The sequence below is a fragment of the Notolabrus celidotus genome, chromosome 3 (genome assembly GCF_009762535.1).
Source record: "Notolabrus celidotus isolate fNotCel1 chromosome 3, fNotCel1.pri, whole genome shotgun sequence".
Taxonomy (NCBI): Eukaryota; Metazoa; Chordata; class Actinopteri; order Labriformes; family Labridae; genus Notolabrus; species Notolabrus celidotus.
Genome location: NC_048274.1, coordinates 15,265,230 through 15,281,669, shown reverse-complemented (window position 1 = coordinate 15,281,669; position 16,440 = coordinate 15,265,230). Strand labels below are relative to the sequence as shown.

At 38.9% G+C, this 16,440-nt stretch overlaps 1 protein-coding gene across 1 annotated transcript in view; it reads right to left on the bottom strand.

Moving 5' to 3' along the window:
* Positions 1 to 16,440, bottom strand: part of fes (FES proto-oncogene, tyrosine kinase) — an 18,900-nt gene extending 2,460 nt beyond the window's left edge. The window contains exons 1-15 of the mRNA XM_034679548.1: positions 16,216 to 16,440; positions 14,984 to 15,157; positions 12,260 to 12,356; positions 11,932 to 12,115; positions 9,908 to 10,045; positions 9,694 to 9,813; positions 9,391 to 9,513; positions 7,362 to 7,557; positions 5,831 to 5,911; positions 4,772 to 4,981; positions 4,311 to 4,433; positions 3,482 to 3,535; positions 1,721 to 1,839; positions 1,548 to 1,642; positions 1,268 to 1,391 (exon numbers count right to left, since the gene is read on the bottom strand). Coding sequence (XP_034535439.1) covers positions 1,268 to 1,391; positions 1,548 to 1,642; positions 1,721 to 1,839; positions 3,482 to 3,535; positions 4,311 to 4,433; positions 4,772 to 4,981; positions 5,831 to 5,911; positions 7,362 to 7,557; positions 9,391 to 9,513; positions 9,694 to 9,813; positions 9,908 to 10,045; positions 11,932 to 12,115; positions 12,260 to 12,356; positions 14,984 to 15,157; positions 16,216 to 16,440 — 2,063 coding nt within the window. The remainder of the gene's footprint in view (positions 1 to 1,267; positions 1,392 to 1,547; positions 1,643 to 1,720; positions 1,840 to 3,481; positions 3,536 to 4,310; positions 4,434 to 4,771; positions 4,982 to 5,830; positions 5,912 to 7,361; positions 7,558 to 9,390; positions 9,514 to 9,693; positions 9,814 to 9,907; positions 10,046 to 11,931; positions 12,116 to 12,259; positions 12,357 to 14,983; positions 15,158 to 16,215) is intronic.

Here is a 16,440-nt window from a genome sequence, read left to right as displayed (position 1 = left end):
AACACTGATCCTACACTTTGCCTTTCAGGTGCATTTTGTACTCTTCAGTTCATCAGATATCATCATGCATCTTTATAAGATTATCTTGCAATGAAGTTATCACTGATTCGCTATATTCCATATCTTACGATTGTGTGAATTACCCCTCAACTCCCACCTCTATTTCAGGTCCAACATGCAGTTTGAAGAAACCTACACATAAACAAACTGTGCTCTGATCTGAGGAGGTTTTGTTTGCCTGTTTTATTCTGAAGTATCTCATGTTTAACTCATTTTATGGCACACAAGAGTGTGCTATTGTAGAATGGCTCCAGGAGTCTCCAGGAAGGTCTAAAAGAAGATCACCTTCATTTAGACAATAAATGTGATTGACAGTGACAGTTGACATCTCTGACATGTTCAAAACAAGGTTTTCGGAAATGGAGTCAAATAGCAGCTAACGTTAAACTTGTGTTGAAGAGTCCATATATGTGTGTGTTTTGAGGACACCCTCATTCTATTTTGAGTGCACCTTCATGGTATTTAAGTCAGAACGTGGAAATAGAAGAGAAGCGACTTCATCGTCCTCCCAGCAGTCGTGATGCTTGTTTGATACTTCTGCTGTTTGATTGTAATAAACCTAATTACTATCCAAGCTAGCCAGTGTCACAAAGTTCATTCTACATCTACACATCATGGGCTGTTAAGATACAACAATTCATACCTTTGTTATCTCTGTAAAAAAGTGTATAAATGTGTGTGGTTTTGGAATATTCTTAAATATTTTGTACTCCACACTAAATTTGGTGTGTGACTCCATTTAATAATAAAAGAGGGAATATGTTTGGGTCTCCAAGCCAACAAGCCAGCTGTGCGTCAAAACTTGTTACCTACTTGTTGGTCGGTAAAGGGACAATGGTTTAACATACATCGTATCCAAAGATGTCTTTTCTCTGTTGACTCTGGTGTCCCATAGCTTCTTTTGCAAAAAAGTTGGTCCAAAAGTGAAAATAAATAATGGTTGAACACAGCTGGTAGCTTCAGTAGCTCCCTCCCTTTCAAACCTCGAGCCCTAAACTGCAGCACAGAAGAGACTGCTTGCCTTTCACCTCATTGAGTGGACCCTGTGATTGTGGTGATTCTGGTGGAATAAAATGATTTTGTTGTGCCTTCAGAGTTTGAGAGGCTCTTGTCCACGCTGCTGAGACTGCACAGGAGCTCTTTCAGCCGTAGTTACCAAATCTTACAGGGGACGGTACAAACATGATTGGTTAATTGATCGACCTACCTGTGGATGCACTTCTTACTCTCGAGGTACTCCATGCCAGATGCTACATTTTCTGTCATTTTGACCAACACCTTTGTCTTCAGACTGTGACTCTCACGCCTCAAGAAGGAGAGAAAATCCCCACCTTATGAAATTTGTAGACAGAGACACACATACACTTTATTATAGCGTGATGACAGAGGAACAAAGTGGAAAAGCAATAATGGAACAATAATGCTTGAAGCTGTTGGGTAAACAAGCTGGGAGAAATAAAGCTGGAGTCCAGAGGGGTCATGTTTACCTTGAATGAGCTCCATGATGATGTAGATGGGCTGTTTCTGAGTGCACACACCAATCAGCCGCACAATGTTTGGATGGTCATACTGCTTCAGGATTCTAGACACAGGGGAGGAATAGAGAGATGAGCGTGGTGTGTGTTTCTATTTGTGTGTGTGTGGGTGTGTGTGTACTTACCTAGCTTCCATCAGAAACTTATTCTTATGCTCAGGAGCCAGGCTCTCTTTACAGGATTTCACTGCCACAGGAGAGTTATCAGAGCGCATATGACCACTGTATACTTCTCCAAAGTTACCCTGTGTAGTAAAACACAAAGTTACATCTGGCCTGGCAATTTTATGCATTCAAAATTGGGGTAACATTGAAAGGCAATTTGGCACTGTAACTGTTAAGTGCCTTTCAGCCTATGTACTATGGTTGGGTTGACAGAAACTTTTAATTAGAGAGTCAGACTTGACATTTTTCAAAAACCTAATGCACTATTCATAATCTCACATTTATACTTATAGAGCTATTATTCACTGACACTCATTGTCGTCTCTTTTGCCCACACATTCTGTGAACAAGAGTGAATCATAGAGGGATTTCAAGGTCAGATAAAGACTACCTGCACCTTGTATGCAACTGAAGCAGTTTGAATTACACAAACCAAACATGCAAGTTCCTCAGCCTTAATGATTTTTAGACAAGATTTCCTCTTTTCATTTCAAAGGACAGTGTTTGTTTTTCTCACCACATGTAGCAACACAACGGAAGTAGTTTGTATTAAAAGAATAGAAACTTTATGTTACTTAAGCATCGTGCCTGAATCAACACATCTGAAGCCTCAAAATGAATTTAGTTCCCCTAATGATACTTTTTACCTTCAAATAAAACAGAAACTTGGAATTGCGTTCAATTCACATACTCTAGTGAAACTTGAAAAATTTTAAGTTTCTCCTTTAACGTAACAATAAAGTCTCCGGAGCACTCCTGTTTGATTAACAAAAACAATTATTTCTGCAACTAGAACAACGACAACTACTTCTACTACTATTACTAGAACTACTTCTACTACAGCTAAAATTACTACTAATAGTACTACTATTTCTAATATTAATAAAACTACTGCAACTACTACTACTTCTACTACTAATACTACTATAACTACAATTATAACAACTACTACAACTACTATAATTACAACTACCACAACAGCAACTACTACTACAACTACTACTACTACTATTACTACTACATCTGCAACAAATACAACTACAACAACTACTAATACTACTACAACGGCAACAATTACAACGACTACTACAATAACAACTACAACACTACTACTACAACAACTACAACACTACAACTAAAACAACAACTACTACTACAACAACTACTACTATTACACCTACTACAATGACTAACTACTACAACTGCAACTATAACAACTACTAATACAACCACAACAACTACTACTACTACAACTGCTACAACAACTACTATTACTAAAACAACCACAACTACTACTACTACAACTACTACAACAACTACTACTAAAGCAACTAGTACAACTACTATGACTACTACTACAACTATTACTACTACAACTACAACAGCTACAACAACTACAACTATAAAAACAGGGTGTTTTGACCTATAAGTGTATTCACGAGAACAAAGCAAGAACCAACTATGTCAATAATCAAGACTTAACTAATAATCACGTCTACATTTAATCATGTCATGGATCTCTCTTGCCCTTTGGCAGAAATTGCATGACATTTCCAGAAGTTACAACATTTTGAGATTTCTGTCTCAAAGATATCAAAAAAGAATTTGCACAAACTACTCAAGCTGATTATATTGATATACACAATAAAAACATTGCACAATTGAACATGTTTCCCTTCCCTTCACTCCTACATTTCTGTCAACAGAGTTCAGCTCACCCACCCGTCCAATGAGTTGTCCCAAGATGATGTCATCATGCTCCAGGACCCACTTGTCCTAAAGGGATTAAAATTGAAAAAGAGACACAAAGGGTTAGTACAGAAGGGGATGAGAGAAACAAAAAAGAAAGAATTTGAAGGTAAAGGAGAAAAAACAGGAGAGAAATGGATACATAATAAAAGCAGAAAGTATTTTGAAATTGTGGACCAGAAAGCTTTTAATGTTTTTATGCTCTTTGCCATAGACTGGATGTAGAGTTGAACAACGTGTCTCCACCCACACCAGTGTAAAAACCAGATGCTAGAATAGCCCTGACACCTTATGCATTTGTAGTAGTAGTACTGATGTCCTGCCCCTTTCACTAATAAAAACACATTGAACTCTTTGGTATAAGACCCTTAAGAACAGTACAGTCCACTGCAGAACAGATGTTTCCCTTTCCTCAGTGCTGATCTGAAGCAGACACGCATGGTTATGTAAAGCTCAGTGACTCCAGTGTTAGAGTTTGTTGCATTTTCTCTTGCCTTATCCCCTCTGCTCTGCTAATCTGGAACACACAGCCTCACTGGAGATGCATTTGTCAACCAAGCTTTCAAACATGGTTAATACTCTGTTTTCAGCATCAAATAACTCATTTAAACTAACATGAAGCATGATGAGAACTCTTTATAATGACAGAAACCGTGTTTGAGGTTTCCTAAATGACCTATTCTGAAGCCAGTCAACAAAGGGAGCTCTGTCTTCTGACTTTACTTTTAGGGAGCTGACACATTGTTCATCTTTTTATACAGTCTATGTTCTTATCCTGTTTAAGTGTTTGCTACAGCAGCACCTTCAGTACAGGTTTCTTCAACACTATGTTGGACTTCTTGGTAATGTATTGTCGTGAAGATTGTAGATGTAGGATCAGCTGCGGGATGCTGTTGAAGCCTTCTCCATCCAGACGGTACAGATTCTACTGACACACATGGAAAAGCAAAGATGAAAAGATGAGGTAACTCTCAGAGAGGACACACATAATGGCAGCATGATAGGAGAGACTCCAATGGCAGGATAGCTTGTTAAAATGGCTTGTCTTATATGGTCTTGTTCATATTTTTTAAGGAGAAAATAACATGATGTAAAAATAGCTTCATACATTTCATGATTTCATAACTTCCTCTCAGAAGAAAAAGGAGAAAAGAGATGGTTCACCTCCTCTATTTTTGCCACTCTGCGGTCTTGATCATTCAAAAAACAGAACCACTAAAGACCTACAGAATAGACGTCTGACATCCTCTCAGATTTACTTACATCTGTGTTCTGGATGAGGAAATGCTTACATGCTCCTTCCCACTGCACAGACAGCACATAGCCCTTCTTCTCTTGACTCTTCCGCACTAAGAAGTCCCCATCATTCTTCAGCAGCTGCTGGACCTCAGGTCTTGGAATGGCTCCATGGTACCAGTCCTGCTGCACCAGAGGACGGTCCACCTCCTGCACAGCTGGGAGGACAGGAGGCGCCTGGAGGCAGGAAGTGAGAAAAGTGGACTCTCAAAAGCTGACATGAATAAATAAAGAATAAAAAGAGGTAGAGGATGGCTTTTAAGGTGATTCTGCAGAGATTATATGGAGATACTTCAAAGAAGAGTCTGTTATGCTTTAAAGTTGAACTGCACCACCTTTCATGCCTTCAGGGTAACACAGAGCAGAGAGCTGGCGAGCAAGAAGTAGATCTCACATAAAGAAAACCTGCGAATAATACAGGCTGGAAGTCCAGTGCAAAACAAACTGTCATATTTCTTCCTGAAGGCGACCTGTTGGAGATTCTTTTCTGTGAGCATTCTATAAAAGATCACCTTCAGAAAAACACTGATTACAAACTGAGAGACTAACATCACAAGGCCTGTGTCTATAATGAGATTGTGTGCAGGACAGCTGGCTTATTGCTCTGTTTGTGCTATCATCCATCAGATATGATAGAAAGATGAAATGCAAACTGTCTGCTTAGGATCTGAACCTCATTTTAGTTCATGCAGGATTTCTAAAGTAGCAACTTCACTGAGATAAAAATAAAGCTTAAAAAGAGCATGACACCACAAAGAAAGACATCGTGCCTGAATGAGCTGAGCCCATAGGCTCAGCTGTACCGTTTAATACTCTGCCACTTTCCCCATAAAATGATGAATTGTTTGTTGCGTGATTGGAGGTTTGAGGATGTGAACAAAGGCCGTTGACAGGGTTAGCAGGGACAGGAAGTGGTAGTGTCACTTGAGGTAGAACTAGAGTCCTTCCTCTTTAACATCCTTAACAACATTTTGACAACATATCATTTAGTGTGCACAATGTGATGGAATGCATTGATTAACCTACCTCAGATTTTGGTTTAAACAGGCCACTCAGATTATTAATGATGCCTTCCATGAGCATTTTGGGAGGATTCTGGCCTTGGTCCTGAAAAAGAAAACATCTCAATGTTAAAGAGGGTAGAATATGTCATTTACAAAACCATAGAGTCCTCTCCTCCCTTGAGTATTTGACAAGAACTGGCCAGCCTTAGTATTAAACATTGTTTTGGTACACAATCTCATTTTTACACATTTGGTCAGACAATCTTCTAAGTTATCCAGCGAAGATAATGAAAATTTGGACCAAATGAGATTGTAATTTATCCTGTAGCTGATGAAACAAGACACTGACCAAACTCAAACCACCAACCTTAGTCTGTTTGTGGCAACAGAGGAAAAGCAGAAGGCCCACTAAAGACTGTAAACTTTGTGGTCTTGAAACCACAAATGTAAGTAGGCATACAACATCTTAGAGTAATCCATCAAATAGTTGTTTAGATATCATGAAACAATGGGGGAATTCCCTTGAATGTAATGCTCTCAAGTTGAAACTGTTCACTTTGGATTGAGCACCACTCGACACTGCCAGCTCTGTCACCAAGTTGCTGGCGTGGCTGAGAAGACATGGCAGCAAACACGAATGACTGCACTTTGATTTGAACCATTTCATTTGGGATGATTTGATTTTGTCCAAAAGTCCTGAAAATTTGAAATTATATCAAGAATGCAGAATTTTTTTTTTTTAAATCCCAAAACAGATAAATATACTTCATCGGCATCGCTTCATAAGTAGCCAATCACTTTGCATGAGCAGGAAAGAACAATGCGTTCATCACTGCAGACTCAGAAATTCTTTGGTGTCGACAAAAATTTGACGAGAAGAAAGAAAGGAAAAGCAAAGTCCAAACAGAGACACAACAATGACTCCCATGAAGTTTGCTTTATGCAAATGTGCTAAAATCAGTTAGCTATAACAAGCCTCATTTTTCCATATTGGCTAGCATTAGCTTTAGCTAGGGCTAGCTAAGAGCTGATGTTAGTATGTAGGGTAACACAATCTATACCCTACATTTTTGTTCAAATGTCTTGTAAATGGTTGTTAAATCTGTATACAGTATCCATCTTACATAACCGTAACCATATCATTAATGCATGTCTGTAACCTAGCCACCATGTCGCATGGTTTTACCAGGTCGCATGGTTTTACCAGGTAAGGACAATACATTGTTCACTAAACGTAATATCCAAGAAGTGACAGCTACCTTTAACTTTGTAACACATATGATACAAGACCGCATCAACACAAGTCTTTCTTTGTGTATTGGTTAATGTGAAGTACAAAATTAAAGACTGTTCCTATTAATTTAGCTCTGGTATGAAATATTTCTTCTACATTCTAACTTTAATTTATATTCTACATGATCCAACCCAAGAGCTTTCCTCTTCTTTTATTTTCTCAGCTCACCAGTAAGACACAGTAGCCCTTCTAAATCCAGTTGACAGGCAGAACTGATAAATAGACAATGAGCTGAATAGACAAAGGAACTTTAAACTACATGGCTTGTAATGGATGAAAGTGAGGTGGTGTCTGAGTCCAGCTTCAGAGCAGAAGGAGGTTCTCTGGTGCCCAGCTGGTCCAGTTTCTCCTTCAGAACACGTCTCTGCGCCTCCAGTTTGGCTCTAAGGCCCTGAGACAGCGCAACCTGCTGCCGACACTCCTCCAGTGCATGTCTTTTGCTGAACTGGTAAACCCTAGACAGAGCAGGAAGAATAAGTAGGCTGGGTTAGTTGACTTATCTGTGTGAAGGACCTTTTAAATAAAAGCAATTCAGAGGGTTGCACAAGTAAATAACACAACAGAGGGACAGCAAATAAAAAGTACTAGACTGACAAACTGACACTGATAAAGAGTTTGTCTGTGCAAATAGGTTTGCAGATGCTTCTTATTGACCAACACAGTCAATAAGAAGGCGTCTCTGGTGACAGCTCTGTGAGCTTTGTCCTGGATTTTCTCAGCATGTAAGACCAGCAAACATTTAATGGGTTGTAAAAGTGAGGTAAACAAATGATGTCAAACATGAGTTTGATTGATGAGATTCTTACAGCTGACAAACACAGGGTTCAACAGAACAGACATGGCAAATACACGACACCTGCACTGTACAGTGACTCTGAAATCAACCAAAACAACCAACCACTACTCACAAAAAACATTCAAGTATGAAGCCTCAGGTAATCAGTGAGTAAACTGTGTTTAAGTCATTTGATTAATGAAGAAATAAATGAATTGATAGGAAATTCAACTGTAACTATTGGGTAATGCAAACTTAACACAGCTAATTTTAAACGCAAAGACCCGTAGAACTTCTGTTTTTATACCTACTCTCCTGACAACATGATTAATGAATCTGTAAAATGTATGCTGGGTTAATTGACATTAAAAATGATCATGATGAACTTTGGTGTTGAAAATGAAGCCAATGTAGAAGTGCATAAAACTGCATTTAGTCGAGTGTCGACTTGAGGCTGGTTGCAAAAGCCAAAGAGACCACACTAACACCCATATTGAAATGTTTAACTATTTTTTTAATTACTCATCTGTTTTAAAGATGTTGAGGTCACAAGTTTTTACACAATAAGGCATAACTTGGTGGTTGAGCTAACTTGGCTGAACCTGGTAGCTGTTTTCCAGGAGGCCTGCCTCAACTCCACCTCTGCCTTTTTCTAGGTTAACCAAAAGTTAGGTTGAGTGAGCATTTCCTATATAGTGTCTGACACCGCTTCACTTCAGAAACCCCTTCAAAACCCTATGGATGACGTCACTAAAGTCGGTTGGTGGTGATATTGTTCAGAGACTTTAGGGAACACTTTTGTGAAGGTCAAAGGGCTCTCATGCGCTTGCTTAACAAGTTTTCTGGACATAAAAATCTTTCAATTAATCAAAATTTAACAACCTTCATTAGGAAAATCTTCAGATTGATTGTTAGTAGGCAGCAAGCCAGCCTGCTCATTCCTCCATAAACTCAAGTAAACAGACTCTCAGGTGAAAGAGGTCACACAGACGGCCAGCCTCTTTCAGCACTTTACTGTTAAGTTACAAACTGTTACCTCAAAACACAAAAACCAAAGGGCAGCATGAACTCTATTCACCTCACTAACACTGCCATATGTTCTCCCCAGATGCCCTTAAGAGGCTCCAACTTTCCGGAAATAAACACATTGTTTCCACTTTTCCTCCAGGAGCTTGTTCTCAATCGCTCCCACTGGACTGTAAACCTCAAACACCTTCAGACAGCCTCATCAAAGAAGACAAATTAGGACATTGAGCTCCATAACTCTGACCATAACGCTGTATAATATTTCATGCAGCACTTACAGCCTCCAGAGAACACCCTGGTTATTAGCTGCTGCCCGGCCAAGAGCACCCTGAACCCTCCTGATAGGAAGGACCGCCCCAACAGGCAGAGGTAATTTGTCTCCACAGCTGCCAAATGTTGTGAGGTTTTATTTTGAAACTTCCCTGATAACCTCTGAATTTACCATCAGAGCATCCCTGGTTCTGGCTCGAGTGTTGGGTCTGCTCACCTCTGGCCCTTCTTGACACCTTCCTGCTCTGCCTCCAGCTCCATCTCCAGCTGTTCCACTGAGGTTTGCTGAGAGCCCAGGGTCCCAGCCAGATCCAGCAGTTTCTCCTCTACAGCAGTCTGTCTGGAGGAAGGAGATGGAGAAATGAACTGAGCAGAGGGAATAATTGATGCACAAGAATCTGAGAAAAAAAGAGGAGTTTAAAATGAGAAAGGAGAGTAAAGAAGAGGAAGCAGTTAAAACATTACAAACAAGGAAATTAGAGTTTAGACGTCAGGATAAGATTGCATTGTTTGTTCTCACTTGTGCTGGATTGATTCAAGCGTGAGATCGTTCAGCTCAATCTCTCTGGGATTCAGCCGTTCAGTTTCCTCCAAAATACTGCTATCAAACTCTACACAGACAGGAATTTCCCCTACAGATCTGCAACACACGAGCCAAACAGTCCACAGTTCTGCAGGGTGAGCCTCCATTATTGCATTATTGCTGTCTGAGGGGAAGTTTTTCCTCAGTCTACCTGTTCTGCTGGATGAAGTTCTCATACTCTTTGTAGGGATCGATGGCTGTTAGAGCAGTAGACATCTCCCGGTGGATCTTCACCACCTCATGATGCAGGAGAGAGGAGATGTCGAAATACTCCTGCAGGATCTCCTTTCTGGTTCACACGTCAGGAAGGAAAAAACAGAATGATGCAAAATAGTCTTATGATAGTCTGTTCAGGAAATTCAAGGACCATTTGTATAACTTTCAGCCCCATTTAAGCTACGTATATTTCATCTTTGTGCCTTTATGAGGGGCTTTTCAGGTTTATTATTTGCAGGTTTATCCATAACAAACAGGTTGATACACTGTGGATATGCAGTTTAAGTTAGTGAGCATATAGGTGTTTCCCATGGATCAAATTTGTGTTTCTTATGCTTGTTTTAGTTTTAATAGAGATTCAAGGAACATTTGCAAACTGTGGTGTAAACAAGCTGCAATATTTGAGTCAGCTGACAGCAAACTGACAAACATTTAATGCATCAGCTGTCAGAATCCACACTATTCTTTTCATTTTGATCTTCATGCCTTATAAGAGTAAACTTATGAGTTTTTGTTCTTGCATATGCCACTGCAACCAAAGTCCAACCCCTTTTTAATTACATGAGTATTGCTCAATTGTTTGAAATGTTGCATTGCATTCTTAAAAGTTATTCAAACTAGACCGGCAAAAAAAATGAACACAAACTAGGGAATGGTTGAATGAACATGTTGTTAGGTCTGTCTCACTGTCTTGTGTGTATACTTGGAAATCTGTCCACCAAGTGCAAAAAACAAAACAAAAAAACATTCCCTCAACAACCCTATCTTATTTTTTTAGAAGTTATAACTTGGACATTATTAACCCTCCTGTTATGTTGCGGGTCAAATTGACCCTTTTTCAAGATTAAAAAAATAAAAATTGTTAAAAAAGAAATAAACATACAAAATGAAAATGGTTGATTTCACCTATTTGCAACCCCCCTTGCATGTTTAAAGATATAGATACTGTTTGTAGGTCAATTTGACCCGCCAGTCAAGGTGGAGGCTAAAAGGAGCCAGAAGTGTCAAATACTAATTTTTTCTTTGCAACTGTGTGACATATTTCACCCCAATCCCCCAATTGCACTGAATATTTTTTTAAATGGTTAGTTAATAATGAGATCAAAATAATGTTTATTGGGATTTTTTGGGGTTCTGACACTTTTTGATAATTATATATGCCCCTGGTCAAATTGACCCAGGAACATTATTGCTGTTCCTGAGAAATGAACATAACAGGAGGGTTAATAGGACAGCTGAGGAGGGACAAGAAAATGTGGGGAGTCAAGAGTGAGCTGCATGCAGCAAATAATCGAGGCCGGGAGTCGAACCAGCGACATCTGCAATGATATTTTTAGCCTCTGCATACGGGGGATGCTTAGATCACCAAGCCACCAACAGCCCACAACCCTCTCGTCTTTATACTGGACACACCCTTGTTGACTTTTCAAGTTGCAAATACAGACCTTTATATCTAATCTGGCTTTTAATTTGGAGTAATCCTTAGTGTTCATTTTGTCTTGTTTGATTAATTTGATTAATTGGTTTGTTTCATTATTGTTGGTATTTTGTTAGTTTTGTAAAATTGTATCTGTTATTATTTTCCCCTATGTTGTTTTTGTTTCTGCTATTTGAAGGTTTTTGGCTGCATGTTTGTATGAAGGGTGCTTTATTAATAATTTTCAGATGATATTCTCTCACAAATGCGTTACTTACAGCCTGAGAAATAGGAGTAAAACATTCTATAAGATATGGCAACCCTATCTGGACTACATGGAAAACCTGCCATCTCACATGATGGACTGTGCCACTGTATAACAAAATTGTAATTGTCTAATTTTTTTTGTAATTATTATTTTTTGTTTTATTACTTCTCTTCCTTTATATCCTTTGTGTAAGTCTATTTTCTGTCTATGTGTTTAAATTTGAAAAGCAAAATAAAATATTCCAAAATGAAACAAATGCGTTATGTGATCTTACAGTATGAGCACCATCTCCTCCTGCAGGGTCTGCAGTGCACTGAGCAGAGCGGGCTGGATCTGGCTGTAGTGGTGCTGATGGTAAACTTGAGCGGCTTGCACAGACAGCACATACTCATTATGCAGCTCATGGAGTTTCAGCGAAGCTTTTACATAACGCTCTTTAGCCTTATCTCGCTCTTTATCTGCACACATAAGAGAGAAGATGCATTGTGTTGTGTTAGAAATACACATGTGAGATTAGCACTGTTTTTTAAAAAAGACAGACCATTGCCACAAGCATGAAACTGATTCTGTTAAGAGAAGTAACCTTTGCCAGGTTTGCCCACCTTTATAAGTCTCTGTGTACTTCCTCTTAGCCTGAGCTGCATCTCTCACTGCCTGTCTGTAGCTGCTCTTCAGCCTCTCCAGCTCTGTCTGAGTCACCTAAAGCAGCACAAAGACAAACAGCAGCACAGGCACAGATGGAAAAATGAATGATGTAGGGATAATTGTTAAGCAGGGGTGCTGTTTCTTTGGTAAAAAGCTGCTTTGCTGAGAGCAAATGCTGTATACAACACAGGAAGTGGACAATGGCTGTTGAATGTTATACCACAGAGGAACAGACATAAGAGGAAATGACCTCTGTTGTCGTGCTGGTGTATGAAACGCATGGAAACTTCACCTGATATCATCTCTGTAAATGTTGATCACAGGATATAATGTATTGTAAAACCACAGAGTGGTTCACATAGAACAGAACGTTGCCTGCACTTTGTCTCCATGGGGGGGGGGGATTTAAGTCTAACCAACTTCCTGCATGTCATTATGCACCACATATCTGGAACAAACTCCCTGAAAGCTGTAGGTCTGCTCCTTTTTTATTTGCCACTGCCTTCCTATCTTAGCTTATTTTAACTCAGTTTAAATGCACAGTTTAATTTTATTTTTAACATATTTCTAATGTTCCTTTTCTTTTCTGTTTTATTATATTTGTCATTTTAATTGTGTTCTTTTATGCTTGTCTGAATGTTTCCAATGCTTTTAATGTCTTAATGTAAAGCACACTGAGTTGCCCTCATGTATGAAATATACTATACAAATAAAGTTGCCTTGCCTTGTCTTGCTTAACCCACAGTTCTCAACTGGTGGGTCAGGATCTGAAAGTGAGATGTGGGGCCATTTTCAGTGCGTTGGAGTTGTGTGCCTTAAAAAGAAACTCTGGCAAAGAGTCTTGCTGGGCCTTTATTGAAAGGACACGAGTCCCATGATGCAGTGCACTTGCAGTAGAAGGGCAGTTTATACACACTCCAGCACAGATGGTGATGGTAATGCACCTTAAAGATGGTTGAGAACCACCTTTATGCAACACATTTTAGACATTTGAGTGGTGGTGTGTCTTGAGGTAAGACCAGTTGAGAACTACTGTGCTAGATGAGCAAACTGTGCCTGTATATGCATCATTACAAATGAACGTGTCCTTTTCTTTATGTAATTAAATAATAAAAGCAATACAGAGCAGCCACTAGTCTGAGATATCATCAACCTGCACTTGCAAAGTCTCTCACCAGTCAACTGGAACGTATTTTACTGATGGCTGTCTATTTAACCCTCCTGTTATGTTGCGGATCAAATTGACCCATTTAAAGTTCAATAGTCTTAAAAAAATGTTAAAAGTATTATTTTGCATTTCTAATGTCACGGTGGATGAAAGGCTAGTAGTGGTATTCAGAGGTTCCTTCCATCTTAGGTAATATATGCCTTCCAAACCAGCTAAATGCAGCATAAAAATCTGGGCAGCATGTGACAGAAGAGGTGTCTCTTGTTAATTTATCAACATCACTTTATAAAAAACATAAAATTTAAAATTTAAAATGAAATCAACAAAAATCTAAGTCATGTAAAATTATTGTATTTATATTTAGGGCTTTTCAATGTACATTAAAAAAAGTTTTAATATGAATTTCATTAAAAACGAGTGAGTTATCCTCATTGAACCATGATCTGTGAGAGTTAAAGAACACCATTGCACTAAATATTAATTTAAATGGTTAGTAATGGAGTTAATAGTGAGATTTAAAAAAATGTTTACTGGGCTTTTTGTGGATTCTGACACTTTTTGATCATTAAATATGCCCCAGGTCAAGTTGACCCAGGAACATTATTGCTGTCCCTAAGAAACGAACATAACAGGAGGGTTAACTGTAGCTGCAATGTCAGTACAACATAATCTCAAGACAAATAAGGTATTAGATTTAAATAAACATGCCAGTTTTTTTTTCTTTTTACAACCATGGCTTTATTTCAAGTATTGTTTAATATATAGAAATACTTAATACTTACTTACTGTGATGCTTCATTCAAAAATGAATTTTGTCAAATGAAGTTCAAGTTAGAATAAATGACTGAGCTCTTGCACAAAATAAACTGCTCAGTATCATTTGGAAATTCCAACAGAGGTTGCAAAATAAATGAAGTGTTTCTCCACAACAACTGAATTATATCACTGCTTAAAAATGCAACATGATAGTTAGCAAAAGGTTTATATTGCTTCAAGTAGGATCAGTGTATGGACCACAGTAAATGTGTGGTCTTTCACCCATTACACAATTACATCTTCTGTCAAAAGTAATCTGAGTGTTTTGGGTTAGACTGTCTCTTTGTCTTTCCGTGTCAGCCCACAGGAAGAAATGTGTGGACATCAAGAGTTACAGTATTCAAAGTTCAATGCCTTGTATATCAGTAGTAACTTTTCACAGGTAAGCGATATCACAGTCAGAGATCTTACTGTACAAAGGTTCAAATGCCTTTTTACATGAGGCGTTTGTGTGCGTTTGTGTGCGTTTGTGTGCGTTTGTGAGTGTGTGTGTGTGTGTGTGTGTGTGTGTGTGTGTGTGTGTGTGTGTGTGTGTGTGTGTGTGTGTGTAGTGTTGTGAGTCATGTTCATGTTTACATTAATCTTTCTAGCAATTCTCTCGACCCTCATAATCAGTGGTCCCCATTAGACTACTTCCAGTCAGTGGTCCTCAAGTGTCCCACTAACATGAATGTGTGTGTCAGAGTTAAGCCCTCACCTTGCTGAGCTCTTGCCTCAGCAGGTTCCACTGCTCTAGGTAGGTTTTGCGGAGCTGCTGCTTGTCTCTGATGAGCAGCGTCAGTTTGCTGAGGGGACCGTTCAGCAGATCCTCAGAGCGCCTCTTCATCATCTGGCTGAGAAGGTCAGTCTGAGAGACCAGCACTCCCCATGACTGACAGACAGGGGGACAAAGGGTCAGAGAGACGACTTGGTCATTCAAACAAGACAACTTGGACAACTGTGGAAGATCTCACGGGTAACACAGCCTGATCAGGATCGCTCTGCTTGGTTTTTGGTGTGCAATGAAAATGCTGTAAATAGTGTTTCAGTAAAAGTAGGTGAAAGTCAGACTATGGGTTAAAACAAACTGACATGGATAGAGACAAAAAAAATTGTATCAGGAAACACTTATAGCTCCTCAACAGGATGCAACCCAAACATTTAAAAAATATTTGTGTGTTTTCTGGTTTTAATAAGTATGCCTTTGAAATTGTTTGCCATGACATATGAAGGCATAAAGTGAAGACTTACTTTATTTCGATCAATTTTAAGTGAGACATATCGTTTTTTAACCCTCCTGTTATGTTGCGGGTCAAATTGACCCATTTTAAAAAATGTTAAAAGTATATTTTCGCTATGAAACTTCTTCTGCTTGGCTTAATTAGCATGAACAACATATAAAATGAAAATGGTTCATTTCACACATTTGAACCCCCCCCTGCATGTTTATATTACATGGATACTGTTTATGGGTCAATTTGACCCTGCAGTCAAAGTGGAGGCTAAAAGGGGTCAGAAGTGTCAAATACTAAATGTTTCTTTGCAGCTGTATGACATATTTCACCCAAATCTCTTTCCAATGTACATAAAAAAAAGTTTTAACATGAATTCTTATAAAAAAAAACGAGTTATCCTCTTTGAACTATAATCTTTGAGAATTAAAGAACACCAATGCACAATAACATAACATTGTGTGATTTTTAATTTTTACAATAAGAAATAAGAATAATTCTAATATTTCCTTCTATTTATTATTTTAAATGCATTACACAAATTGAAATAATGAATATAAAATAAAGGACAATCATAAGAGATATAACTGACGTTGGTGATTTATAACATAAGATTCCATGTCACTTCACTTGATGTAAATTTGCTTCCACTACACTGCATTCTGATTGGTGATTATCAGTTTATTATTCAGGAGCAAAGCGATCAACAGTACCTCACCTTGTTAAGCTGGCTGATGTAGTCCAGTCCTGCACTGGTCTGGGGCCGGTCCAGCCTCTCTACCATGGCAGCCATGTGGTGCAGCTGCACTGAAAAGTCCCGCTCACTCTTAGCGCGCTGACCCATCCACTTCTTCATGACCTCCATCAGGTGAAGCTCTGAGTCCAGCAGCCTCATGACTGCTGCATGTGCCTGGGGGCATCGCAGATCCTCTCCAAAACCCAT